The 14,882-nt window shown below is 37.5% G+C and overlaps 1 protein-coding gene across 2 annotated transcripts in view; it reads right to left on the bottom strand.

Moving 5' to 3' along the window:
• Positions 1-13,752, bottom strand: part of RADX (RPA1 related single stranded DNA binding protein, X-linked) — a 61,820-nt gene extending 48,068 nt beyond the window's left edge. For both annotated transcript variants that reach the window (XM_007468497.1, XM_007468498.1), the window contains exons 1-3: positions 13,090-13,752; positions 4,756-4,898; positions 3,407-3,599 (exon numbers count right to left, since the gene is read on the bottom strand). In XM_007468497.1, the coding sequence (XP_007468559.1) occupies positions 3,407-3,599; positions 4,756-4,898; positions 13,090-13,732 (979 nt within the window). In that variant the 5' untranslated portion in view covers positions 13,733-13,752. The remainder of the gene's footprint in view (positions 1-3,406; positions 3,600-4,755; positions 4,899-13,089) is intronic.
• Between the last annotated feature and the right edge of the window lie 1,130 nt (positions 13,753-14,882).

Raw genomic sequence — 14,882 nt, 5'->3', positions numbered from 1 at the left:
TTTTCTTTGTGAGATGATTTTAAACCTCTGGTTCAATTTCTTTAACAGTTATAGAACTATCTGGGCTTTCTATTTCTTTAATGCGAGTAATATTTTTCTAAGAATTTGCTATGTAGCAAACAAAGATTAAACCAGGATGAAAATAATTGCTTTCTTTTTTTGCCTATTACCATCCATGTGACTAGAAAATTCACTTTTACCTTTTCATATACGAGTGAGGAAGGTTTGTATTACACCTTGCACCTAGAAAATGGTTTGCATTTTACAAAGCACTTTCATAGCCATAGTTACTCAGTTATATTCCAGATCGCCCCCAGCTCTAAAATGCTAGGATTTTGAATCAAAAACCTCCTTTGCCCCAAACCAAAAACACTTGATGCTATTATCTCAATATGTATTATGCCATACAGTCTGAAAACCTCAAGACTTTAAAAGGTTTATTATTTGTGTATGCCAACTGAATACTATTTTGTATACAAGGACAGAATGATATACAAAATGGCAATATACAAAGCATACATTACCAGCAAATAATATGTCCTTTTTTTTGCAATAGAATTTTCATCTTTATAAGCTTCATTTTTTTAGTTTTCTAAAAAATTGCATCTTGGTTTGTATAACTTGGAACTATATGTGTAAGTATGAAAAAATAAACCAAGCTAAATTACCCCAATAATTTGTCTTCCAACATCGACACCTAGAAGGCAGTGATGCTATCACAGATCTTTATTCCTAAACTGACCAAACTGGCCCCAACTACATACGCTTTCTCATTTTTCCTCTCATAACATTTAAACTACCCTGCTATTATTCCTAACCCTCACTTATACTTTCTCCAATTCAACCCATTCACCCACTCTCCAGACCATTCATTCTTTCCTCAATTTCCGTTCATTTCCTCTCCCCTTCCATTCATTCTTTTTTCTTACTGTTTACTGTCAGCAGTCTTTCATTTTACTGTAATTTGTTCATTTTACATATGTTACCTTGTTAGACTAATTTTAAGGGGAGAATTCTATATTACTTATCTTTGTGTCCCTTGTGTCTAGCATGGTTTACAAAACTTTTTTTCCCTTCAAAAGATCATTAATCATACTGAGGTTTTAAAAGATTATATATCAATAGTTTTCAACCCTGGCTGTACATTAGAATCACCTGAGGAGTTTTAGAGACACACCAATGTCTTGGTCCCCTCCTCAGAGTAATTAATTCAGAATCTCTGAGGGTGGGATGCTCATGATTCTTTAAAGCTCCCCAAGTGATACTAATGTACAGCCAGTATTGACATCTACTTATACAAATAGACTTGGCAAACTATGGCCTGTAGATGGATGCCTGTGTTTTGCAAATAGAGTTTTACGGTAACACAGCCAAGCCCATTCGTTTACATATTATCTCTGGCTGCTTTCACTCTATAAAGGTAGAGCTGAGTTGTTGTGAAGAAGACTATACTGCCTGCACAGCTTATAGTACTCGCTGTCTGATTCTTATAGAAATAGTTTGCTGATCCCTGATAAAGAGGAAAAAGTCCTATTATTTATCAAAAAGGTATGGAATAACAGACTGATGCTAACACTAGTAAGTAAGACTGTTGTAAAGGCTAAAAGGCACATTTTCAATATATTTTCATCAAGGCTCTCACTTTAAAAACGATTTCTATATTTGCAATTATTCACTTGAAAATGTAAATAGCTTCTCATATCCTAAAAAGAGAGTTTCCATTATGAAAATCTGGCCCTATAATTCTATGTAGCAGAGGTAGCATACAGCTCAATCAGTTTCACTGCTACGTTCTAATGGCTGTATCTACTTGTCACATGCTGTCATTTGTCCCACTTTCCATATGTTTTTAAGGTTTAGAAGCAGCTATTAGTACAGACACATTTCTAGATTTGTCCACAGACACATAAAAACTGTGATAGAAATTAATTTTCTTTACACCAGAAAACACTGTATTTAGTAAAAAGAACACTAGATTAGGTATCAGGAAAACTAAGTTTCAATTTTCACTATGCCAGTGATTTATTATGTGACATCAACAAAGTTACTTACTTTATCTGTTATTGACAAAGCATGTCTCAATTTTTACTAAAGCAATTTTGTCACCTGGAGATGCTTTGTTGTGGGAAAGAATTTATAAATTGGCAGACACAATAATACACATTTTGAATTAGCTTCCTCTCGCCAACTTTTACTACATTTTCTTAATTAAGTCTCAATAGCAATATGAGTTTAATTTCTCCTGTAATAAAGAGTAATGAGATTATGGACTGGTTGTACCAAACTATCTAAGTAATGACCTGTTCATCCAGCAAGACTGATGTCTACCAAATGCTTAAGATTTTAATAGAGAATCATATGAGATTTTCCTAAATATATATTTCAGTAAACAGTGAACAAAGGCTACATTATTTGAACATTCTTTACATAATTAAGCTTAATGGGTCAGCTAGGGAGTTCAGAATACACAGAAATAAAGGTCCAGTATAAAACTATGACAAGCCAAAAACAATGCTTAAAATTGTTGAATGATGTGTCCTACAATTTTGAAAAAGGGAAATGCAAAAAAAATCACATCCACATCTTAAAGCAATCACTTACTATATCAATTCTAATGCTCCCAAAATACTTAGGATGATGCCAAGATGTCAATACTGTGATTTCAATACTAATCAGGAAGATCCCTTTCAAGATTGTAGCAATTGGCAACATTTGAATATTGACCATAGGTTAGATAATAGTATTATATCAATTTTAAATTTCCTGATTTTGATAACTATACTGTGATTATGTAATAGAATGTTCTCGTTCTTAGGAAATATAGAGTGAAATATTACTGAAATGTTTAGAGGTAAAGGGGTATGTATGATGGCTGCCACTGTCAAACGGTTCAGAGGTGATAAATACATATGTGTGTGTGTGTATGTGTGTATATATATGTAGATGAGGAATGATAAAGCAAAGGTAAATGTTACCAATTGTTGAATCTGTGTGAAAGGTATACGGGAGTTCTTCATACTATCCTTTCAACTTTTATGTAAGTTTGAAATTATTTCAAAATAAAATTTTGACAAAAGCCTTTTCAAATAGCACCTCGTAGTAACAAAAAATTATCAAGTCATTAATTTAATATTTTAATACAAAAAAATGAAAGAAAAATAAGTACATCCCAAGTGGCACTCACTCATTAATCAACAATATATATCTCAGATGATTTTTCTTAAAAAATGCAATAATAAATATATTTATTAAGTGATTGCTCAAAAATTTTTATGGACAAAAGAACTTAAAGTCTGTCAGGTTCTAACAGCTTCAGTAATTTTTAAGGGCTTTTGACTGATATGGTACTTTGCAAATTTATACAAACAAAATAGTGATAAAATAACAAATTCATTGAATACTTAACCCATTGTAGAAATTAGTTTGATCTGTGGATCCACAGGGAGAGGCTGCATCCTGAAGGGGTGACTCTTTTTAATAGAATAATCTTGAAGCAGAAGAACTAAACCAACGTGCAAACTTTTATACCACTCAGGACACAGGGCATTCCACATAATCACTGACACGGTGCCTGAACTGTCAGCAACTTCCAAAAAAGTCTAGGAAAAAAAGAGTAAAAGCACATGCATATTTGTTACTTTAATCTACAGGGTGTTCAAATTTTATTTTAAGAATGAGGAAGCAAAACCATAGAAGAATCACTGAATAATTTATGATATGAGAGACTCTGTAATGATGAAAAGTTATAAATGAAGAATTTTTAGTAATATGAGAAAATACTTAAGAAAATGTTAAATGATACAAAATTTTATATACAATATGATTCCCATTTTGTAAGATAACTTACTATGATATATGCCATAGTTATATGTAATATATGATAGGCATACATATATGCATAGATGTGCTATCTATGACATACATATGATATCACAGATATGTGTATATATATGATATACACATATAAAAAAGGGGAATAAAATACACTTTAATATTAACAGTGGTTCTCTCTGAGTGGTAAGATTTGGCTTGATATTATTTATCAGCTTAATATATCTTTATACATTTTCCAAATTCCCTGTAAATATGTATAACTTTTACTATAAAAGCTTAATAAAGCACCTAAAATAATTCTTGATAACATGTGGAAATACAGTAAAATGTTAAGTTTAAAAGAAAACACAGGACAGAAATCAGCACCATATGGCATAGAGTATCAAGATAACAGAAAAGTGTCAGATAGATTGGACAATTAGAAGGTCTCTGGTGAGTTACCAGCTGAAGCAAAAAGTCAAACTAATTGTGTTGAGAAGTAAAAGGGAGGCAAGAAAGTGAAAACATATAGTGTAGGCTACTTCTTCAAGGAGCTTGCCTGAAGAGAAGGACAGAGGGAATACAGGAGTCCTGATGTCAAAGGAGATTTTTTTCCTTTTTTAAAATGGAAGACTAGACTATATTTATATGCTGGTGTAGAAAGCACAGTAACGAAGAAGAAGTTGAAGATACAGAAAAAGGTGTGAAGGAGACCAGCTGGATCAAGGGAACTAAAGGGCGCTAATACAGAAAGAATTTCTTTTTCTATAAGAAACTCCATAGAAAAATATCTTGAAATATATGCTTGTTCATTTTTAAAATTATTAAGTTGAACTTTAAAATATGTTATTTAAACATCAATTATCCTAATAAAGAGTCAGGTCTGTAAGTTATAATTTATGAGTGCTAAATTAACATATAATATCTTATCACTACTTATACCTGGTATGGCTCAATAATCTTTTTATTGGGTTTTCCATAGTATCGCAGTTTTGATTTATGCAAGATTCTCACAAGCAATGCAGGAAAATTCCTTATGTTAGACCAGGTCATTTCAAGGTGAGAAAGGGAAATTATTCTGGTATCTAGAATACAAAAAAGAAAAAAAATCCTACTAAATATGTCATGGTAATTTCAAAATTCTATTTTATTGGTTAAAAATGGTAGCCAGATCATACCCAAAGCGACTCCTCACCAGCTAAACCAGTCTGTGTACTTCTCACATATAAAACTTAGTAATAAATATTATCCCTAATAATAATAGCTAAAAAATATATATGACTTACTATGTGACTAGAATATAGGTAAACACCTATGTTAACTAACACATCTAGATGGAATGTTCCATCTGGAATGCCCTTTACCTCATCAAACTGTGTAATTACTTCCTGGAAGACTTGGATCGAAACTTACCTCCCTTAACAAAAAACTCAATGCCATGGAATATTTTCCATGGCACTTATATATTTAACTTATAGAATTGTTTCATGATATATTTCTTTACTGCCCTCACCTTAGTCTCATATGTATAAGTTCGAACTTTCCCAAACATTCCAGACATGGTCCTGTAACAGGGCCTTTGCACTTGCTGTTCCCTGGGTCTGGAATGTCTTCCTCTTAGATACCCGAGTGACTTTCTCTTCTCCTTCAAGTTTTGCTCAAAGGTCACTTTCTCAGTGATGTTAGCCATAACCACCCTACAGAAAACTGATCCCCTTACTTATCTTCCATCCCATTTTATTTTTCTACATTGCACATATTACCTTCTCATATGCCATATAATTTACTTTGAAATGTTTTAATCTCCAAGCCTGCTAGCAAGTGCCAAAACTGCTTAAAAGCTATTCACCATCTTTAAAAGATTAACTTGTATTTCTAATTTTATTCTTCCTTGGTTAAGAGGGGTTCCATCTGCAATTTTGCTCTCTCATAGCCCACAGTTCCAACTTTTAAAATGTGTATTTGTATTTTTTCCAATATTTATTTCTTTAAGCCATCCTCCACTTCCATTTTTATTTATATAATGTATCACCTACTCAACTTTGGCATGAAAACCATTCTTGTAATTTCTTTTCAATAAAAGTTTAAATGGCCTTTTATAACTACAACTGTACCATTAACACTGCCCCCGCCACACTATTTTCAGTATTAGGATATCTTGTGTAAATTTCCCTCCAGATTCTCCCAATACATTGCTAGCTCAGGATCACAGATCCTAATATTTTGTTTTGTTTTGTTTTTGTTTTTTGTTTTTTTTGCGGTACGTGGGCCTCTCACTGTTGTGGCCTCTCCCGTTGCAGAGTACAGGCTCCGGACGCGCAGGCTCAGTGGCCATGGCTCACGGGCCCAGCCGCTCCGCGGCATGTGGGATCTTCCCGGACCGGGGCACGAACCCGCGTCCCCTGCATTGGCAGGTGGACTCTAAACCACTGCGCCACCAGAGAAGCCCACAGATCCTAATATTTGATGTGATGTAATTAAGTGATTTCCTTTTAAATATGGTCAAACAAATTGTAGATCACCTCTGAATTATCTAGAAGGTATGTGGAACACTCTTCATCAATGAAGGCACATACACCACCTTTACCAGCCGGAATAAATTCAAGAGCTACATGGTTTTATAAAACCACAGTTGTAAGAGCCACTGTTTCTGCTACAATTGAGTCCAGACAGTTAGCCATGATCAGACAGGTGCTTGGTTAACATTACAGGTTATACATAGACAATGAGGAATCTGTGTAAATTCATAGAAATAAGTGGGTTCATTATCAAAAGAATGAAAATAATAATAAACTACATATTCAATATAAAAAGTTAGTAAGCAATACAATAGTGTTTCTCAAACTTTGTGGTCCCAGGAACGCTTTATAGTCTTAAAAATTACTGAAGACCTCAAAAAGCTTTTGTTTATGTGGGAAATATTTATCATATTTACCATATTATAAAGTAAAACTAAGAAATTAAAATATTCATTAATTCCTTTAAAACAACAATAATAAACCTGTTAATGTATAATAAAAAGGTATATTTTTGAAAAATGACTATATTTTCAAAACCAATCAATCATTTTTAGTGAAAAGAGTGGCATTGTTTTACATTTTTGCAAATCTCTTCAGTGTCTATCTTAGTAGAAGACAACTGGATAAATCATATTTTCTTTGGCATTTATTCAGTCTGTTTCAATATCACATGACATGTACCCTCTGGAAAACTCCACTCTATACTTCTGAGAGAATGAGAGTAAAAAAAGGTAAATAAAGCCTTAATATTATTATTATGAAAATACTTTTAACATTGAAAATCCCCTGAAAAGATCTTGGGGAAACACCTAGGGGTCCTTGGACCGTACAGTGAAAACCACTGCAAAAGAATAAATCTAAGGAATACAGAAAGGAATAAAGATTAAAAACTGAAACTAATGAATTAGAAAACAGTATAACAGGCAAATCCAATTCCCTGGAAAAATTAATAAAAAGGTAAAACTTTAATAAGTGCAACCATGAAGAAAGCAAACAAAAAAAATAATGTTTGGAATGTGATCAACTATAAACATAGAGAAAATCATCTTAAAGATTACTATATATAATTATATATCACTAAATGTGAAAATATCAGTGAAATAGATAATCTTCTAGAAAAATATGAATTACCAATATTGTTGCCCTAAGGAACAGAAGAACACTGGAACAGGTCAATAACCATGCAAGAGAATGAAAAAGTTCACAAATAATGACCTCCCAAAATTGCACCAGGTTTATATGGTTTTTAACAATTTTCGTTTTAATAATTTTCAAAGAATAGCTCTTTCTCTTAACTATAAGTTGTTCTAGAGCACAATAAAATGTAGAAATTATAACAATTCATTTTATAAACTTAGATAAATCCTGAAAAATTATGACAGAAATAGTACAAAAGAGAAAACTATAAACCCAAAATATTTATGATGGCAAAAATCCTAAATCAAATACTTTCAAATCCAATGTAGCAGTATGCCAAATTACATCATGATCAAGTAGAGTCCTAAACCTCTTGTCTTGTTCAGGAGGAGAATATTATAAATTCTAAATAATTCTGGAGATTGACATAAAATGTAAGTTCAAATGATTTTGTTAAAACACTAAAGAGAATAAAAATATAATATATTACTTCTAAAGCACTAGAAGAAAAAAAATTTTAATCCTGTGAAAGCAAAAAAAAATAGTAAAAATAATTAAAGCATGGCATATAGTAAACAAAGTAGGACTGCAAGAACAGGTGTAATCATTAATTACATTAAATTTAATTGGATTAAATTCATCTCTTGAAAGAAAAAGAAATGATTTGGGTCAAAAAGCAAAATCTTGGCTATAGAAAGAAACCTGAAATAAAGTGATGAACAAAGATACATACACTAGGCTAGTGGTTATCAAAGTGTGGCCTTTGCACCAGCAGCATCAATGTGTTAGAAATGTAAACTCTAGGGCTTCCCTGGTGGGGCAGTAGTTGAGAGTCTGCCTGCCGATGCGGGGGACACGGGTTCGTGCCCTGGTCCGGGAGGATCCCACATGCCGCGGAGCGGCTGGGCCCGTGAGCCATGGCCGCTGAGCCCGCGCATCCAGAGCCTGTGCTCTGCAATGGGAGAGGCCACAACAGTGAGAGGCCTGCGTACCGCAAAAAAAAAAAAAAAAAAAAGAAAAAAGAAATGTAAACTCTAGTGCAGATGTACTGAATCAGAAACTGGTGATGGGGTGCAGCAATCTGAATTTTAAAACACTTTTGAGGCAATATGGATGCCCAGTCATGTTTGAAAATCACTGCCCTAAATGCTAACTAAAAGACAGTGGAAGTGGTAAACAGTACTATCAAAATATACAAAATATAATTCAAGGCAAAAAGGGACTAAGAGGGACTTCCCTGGGGGTCCAGTGGCTAAACTCTGTGCTTCCACGGCAGGGGGCACAAGTTCCATTCCTGGTGGGGGAACTAAGATGCCCTATGCAGTGCTGTGTGGCCAAAAAAAAGGGGGACTAAGAGATAAATTCTATATTGATAGAGTAAAATCGACCAAGATATTAACAAGCTATGAAACTTTACACATTACAGCAACATATAAATCGAAAACTTAGATGTTGAGAAATAAACAAAACCACCAACATAAAGAGAAGCCAATATTCCTCTCAAAGAAATGGGTAAATAAAATAGATTTTAAAATAAGGATATGGAATACTTTAATTTAAAAACTTCATATAATAAGTAACTTCATGTCTAATAAGTAAGCTTTTTCTAACCTTTTGGGGGTAAAGAGGAACTCAAATTTAAAATCAGAAGATATGAGTAAGGAGTAATAATGAAATTTCTATACTTCAAAACCTGGGGGATACAGCCAAAGCAGTACTCATGGGAAATTTCAGAACTGTTAAAAGCTTTTGGAAGAAATAAACAAGGAAATAAATGAACCAAGCATTGAACTCAAGGTAGAACCCCTCCCCCCGCTGCCAAAAAAAGAACAAAGGAAGTAAAAAGAATTAAAGAGGACAGCAAAAATAAAGTAGGAACATCTCCCCGATACAGACTTGTGGTACGCGGGCCTCTCACTGTTGTGGCCTCTTCCGTTGTGGAGCACAGGCTCTGGACGCGCAGGCTCAGTGGCCATGGCTCACGGGCCCAGCCGCTCTGCGGCATGTGGGATCTTCCCGGTCCGGGACACGGACCTGTGTCCCCTGCCTCGGCAGGAGGACTCCCAACCACTGCGCCACCAGGCGAAGCCCTAAAAGTCTTTTGTTAGTTTTCAATACCAAGAAAGTGGACAAACCTCTGGCAAGGCTGACCATAAAAAAGGGTGAAGACACAAACATTAGGAATGCATCAGGGGATGTAACTGACAAGACAGAGATTTAAAAATGTAGACTACTGGGCTTCCCTGGTGGGGAAGCCCACCAGGGAATGCTTTTTTAATGCTTTTAATGCACTAAAAGCATTATTGGTTTTACCACTTTTTCAAAAAACTGAAAAGGAATCATTCTCCCAATTCCCAATCCCGGCCCAAGGTCCCAGGTTCAAATCGTTTTAGGGGTAAATGCTACCAAATTTTCAATGAACACATGATTTCTGCTAAGTACAGAAAAACAAGTAACTCATCGTACTAGGCTAATATTAATTAACCTGATATCAAAATCGAACTGAAATAGTATTCTCCTAAAAAATAACAAAACTTATGGACCAAATTCACTTGAATATACAGATATAACAATAACAAGCATGACTAAGTAGAAACAAAAGTGGTTCAACATTAGAAAATCCAGGAATGTAATTTATTTCATTCATTCCTTTATTCAATGAACCTGTATTGGATGCCTACTATGTTCCAGACATTGTTCTGGGTATTGGAGAAACAGCCCACAGCAGTGAGGAAAAAAAAAAAAAAGAGTGTTTGTGTTGCGGTCCGGGAGCCACACGCCTGGAGTCAAGTTCCCCAGTAAATGCGACCCGTGTTCCAACCAAGGACACCCGAGAATCACCAACACCAAGTAGAAAGATTAGCAAAGGATTTATACAAGTACAAGTATAGAAGCTTACACAAACTGTCCGGACAGGGTCCCACTCGGATAGAAGTGAGTGAGACCCCGACTAACAGTTGGGCGAGGCTTGTATACCCTTCACAGGGCGGGAAGTCCCCAAGGCGGGAGGGAGCTGTTTAATTTTGAATCAGCCAATCAGGAACCCGGTTCTTCCTGCCCCAAGCAAGCAAGTTTCTTACAGAAGCCAAAATGTGCAGTTAGCCCTGAAGCTGTTCTTCCATTTCTTTCGTCACACTTGCCCTACTGGATCTTACAAACTAGTGGGAGGAGAAAGAAAAGAAAATAATTTCAGTGTGTTACCAATTCTATGAAAGGCATTTGCACGGTGATGTAATAACAATAAATGCGGAAGGAATGTATATTTTAGAGAGCCCTTTTCTAATATATTTTATATATCTGAGTTGAAACCTGAGGATGGGAAGGAACTTTCCAGAAAGAGGAAAAAGCAGGAGCAAAGTACCTGAGGGCAGGACAGAGCTTGGAGGTTTAAAGATTTAAAAGGCGGCTGGCGTGGCCAAAACAAAATGGCGGAGGAGAGCGGTTAGAGCGGCGCGTAATGGCACCTTGTAGGGCAGGTCTCCGCAAACTGCAGCCCTCAGGCCAAATCCAGGCTGCTGCCCGGTTTTGTTAATAAAGTTCTAGTTTTAACACAACCAAACCCATGTAATTACATATTTTCTGTGGCTGCTTTCCATAAACAATGGCAAAGTTTAATAGCTACAGCAGAGACCATAGGTCTCGCAAAGACAAAAAGATTTACTATCTGGCTTTTAACAGACAGTTCTCCAACCGCCGTAGGGCCACGTGCACCTGGCTAGGAGGTCTAGATTTTCTTGCAGTGCGGAGCTACTGGAATGATTTAGGCAGGAGAATGGCACAGTCTAACTTCCTTTTTATTTTATTTTACTTTTTTGGCCGCGCCCTCGGCTTGTGGGATCTTAGTTCGCCCACTAAGGATCGAACCCTGGCCACCAGCACTGGAAGTGCGGAATCCTAACTAGGACCGCCAGGGAATTCCCCCAACTTCCCTTTTAAACCGCTGCCTCTGAGATCGTATTGGTACCTTTAGAATAGGGTATTGAACGAGAAGAGGGAGCCTTTTGGGGTTCTTGAAATGCTCTATATCTTGATCTAGGAGGGTGGTTACACAGATATATATATAGATATAGATACAGATATATATAGATATAGATACAGATATATATAGATAGCTGTATTTTTAAGACTCTTCTATTTTACTGTGTACACACTACACCTAATAGAAAAGTTTTAAAAGCACAAAATCGCACCACAAAACTAAGAGGAACGGAGTGGGAGAAAATAATTTGCAAAATACGGCAGACAAAACTTAATACCCATTAGCAAAGAAATCCTACAAATTAATTAGAAAAAATCAAAACATATAATTAAAAATAATAGTACAGGGAATTGGGCACTGTCTTATATATGTTAGTGGTAATGTAAATTAGCACAACCTTTTAAGAAGCTGCCTTGTCAATATCCATTTAATTAAAAAAGTCAAATACTCTTTAACCCAGCAATTTCAGTTCTAGGAAGCCAACCACTCAACAGAAATACTTGCATATAGTGAACAAATACAGGTATATCCTAATGATGCTCAGCACTGGATCTAAAACTGAAAAACCAATAACTGCCTAAAATTATAAATTACCCATTAATGTGGGCATGGTTATATAAATCATGGTATATCCATACTATGGAAAAGTGTATAAAAAGATGTACGTTAAAGATGTTTGAGAGAAGTGGAAATAACAAATCATGAAATGTAATATAATTCATTTTTCCCCATTTTAAGAGGAAAGTTGAAGGCATACAAGAAGGCAAAAAGGGTCTCTTACTCCACCCATTTTATTATTAAAAATTTCAAACATACAGCAAACCTGAGAAGAACACCAATATACCCAATTCTATATTTTGTCATCAACACTTTACTGTACTTGGGTCTTACACTTTTTTGTGTGTGTGCGTGGTACGCGGGCCTCTCACTGTAGTACTATCATTCCCCTTATTCCATCTCTTACAGATAAAAATATATTTTAGAGCATTTGCTGATGACGGACGAGCTAGCATTATCAGGTTAACTTCCTACTTCTGAAACAGAAGAACTGAACTTTTCAGGTTAGTATTGTTCGTGGTAAGTAATAAGAAACATAAAAATGAGAATTCCAAGCCTTCCCACAAAATCACACATTCAAAAAACAACGTTTACATAACTGCCACACTAAAAGGTATAGAAAATGTCGTTTCATTAAATGTGAATTATTAAGGAATAAATCACGGAACATCCTTTTTTGAACGAAAGTTAAAACAGGGAAAACCACAAATATTTACAACCCTTATGCCGAATTCAAATCTATACACTTTCCAACCAACACAGAAAGTACTATTTCCACGACTGGAATGGGACTAAAACTAGGATGAATTCCACTGTAGTCAAATGTATAACGAACACATGAGGAATACTGACTGCAACATCACTACGTTCGTCAGATTAAATTTAAGATGTATTCGGACACTTCCTGAATGGCCACTTTTACAATCAAAGCAAGACGCGAGCTGGAACCCCGTCACCCATCAAAGCTTGTCTCTTACCACTCCTGGCTTATAATTAACAATACCAAAGCACCTTCGTTTCCTTTCCCATTAAAGCAAGCTCCCGAAAACCTTAACCCCTCCGTCGTTCCCTCCAATTACTTACTGTTAAAATTGTGCTCTTCAGGTTGCTTGTTGCTTAACCAGATATCTCCATATGGATCTTCGTTATTCCACAGGGCCAGGTAATGGCTCTTTCCGCCTCTTAACGGCCTCTCCGGGATTTCCCGGTGCGCTCTATTTCTGAAGGGAATTTCTAAAGAAATAGAGTCCAGGGACTCCCCACAGTGGACGTTATCTATGCACAGGATCCCCTGGCCTAATCTTTTCTCGTTGTAAATACACGAGACTCTGGAAATTTTCACTTCTATGCCAACTTTGAGAATATTTTTATATACGAGAAAATTCAGGCTGGGGTCCAGGTAGCACTTCTCACGGAACACCCCGTCCGAGATCGTCACATCATAGCAATAAAGCGGAGGTTTAGGTTCCATGTCGCGTGGCTCACCCTCTAACAGGTACCTCTGGACGGCCAAAACAGCGACAGGCACCACCTCCGACGGGGTGCTACACTGGCGAGGTGAGTCCGTTATTTGCTCAAGAACGTTTTGGATCCAGGACCTGCGCCTTGGGGCACCGACCCTTTGGTTCACACTTTTCTGGACCTCAGCCTCATTTCCCTCAGGGTTCGGCATATAGAGCCCAGAATGCGACGGGCCTTCCTGCGGCTGACCTAACTCACCAGACATTGCGGGGTGACTGCGTACCCTCTCCGCTCCCAAAAGCTAACTTTCCCCGTCAGAGGCTGAGAGAATGAGAGCGCGTGCTTGCGCGACGGTCGCTACTCTGCCCGGGCTGACTGGTAAAGCTCCGCCCAGTCGAGGAGCTACGAAGCCTATAGGAGGGCGTGCGTCAGCTCTCTGGCTCCGCCCCTCGCTCAGCACGTTTCTGTCTCCCCGCACTGTTACTAGTCAGTCACTTCCGGGGTTACGTACTGGGTCATCTAACCTAGTGCCCGCCCATTTGCCAGGATAGAAGCGGGAAAATCGTTGGTCGCCATGGTTTCCAAAACAAAGTAGCAAGAGGGAGGGGGAGGAGCCCTCGTGGCTCTTCTGGAAAGGAGGGTGCAGAGAGGTAAGAAAAGAGAACGAGGGGCTTCCCTGGTGGTGCAGTGCCTGAGAGTCCGCCTGCCGATGCAGTGGACGCGGGTTCGTGCCCTGGTCCAGGAGGATCCCACATGCCGCGGAGCGGCTGGGCCCGTTAGCCATGGCCGCTGAGCCTGCGCATCCGGAGCCTGTGCTCTGCAACGGGAGAGGCCACAGCAGTGAGAGGCCCGCGTACCGCAAAAAAAAAAAAAAAAAGAAAAGACAACGTGGCTGGAAGCAGGAGGCAAGTAGCCATAGCTCAGGAGTTCCGGGCTTTTGGCCTTGGGCCAGCCACAGAAGGTAAATTAGAGTTTGATATACGTGAATGTGATAATATGGGTCTCCCGTAGTATGAACAAAACTAGATAATGTATGCACAGCCTTCAGGACAGTTCCTAGCACAAAAAGTCCTCCATAAACATTAGTTGTTATTGTTATTAGCATTCGTGTAACTGTAGTGGCTCACTGAGTGCAAGGTGGGTGAATTCGTGATTAAGTGCAAATGAAGCCATAAAATTATAGAACTGGGTTGGTGGAGAGCTGCCTTTAGATTACATTTCTTAAAATATACTTATGGGGCTTCCCTGGTGGCGCAGTGGTTGAGAGTCCACCTGCCGATGCAGGGAACATGGGTTCGTGCCCCGGTCTGGGAAGATCCCACAGGCCGCGGAGCGGCTGGGCCCGTGAGCCATGGCCGCTGAGCCTGCGCGTCCGGAGCCTGTGCTCCACAATGGGAGAGGCCACAACAGGGAGA

The sequence above is a fragment of the Lipotes vexillifer genome, unplaced genomic scaffold (assembly GCF_000442215.2).
Source record: "Lipotes vexillifer unplaced genomic scaffold, Lipotes_vexillifer_v1.1 scaffold358, whole genome shotgun sequence".
Classification (NCBI taxonomy): Eukaryota; Metazoa; Chordata; class Mammalia; order Artiodactyla; family Lipotidae; genus Lipotes; species Lipotes vexillifer.
Note: the sequence above shows the minus strand (reverse complement) of the source record. Positions and strands in the feature narration are given on the sequence as shown.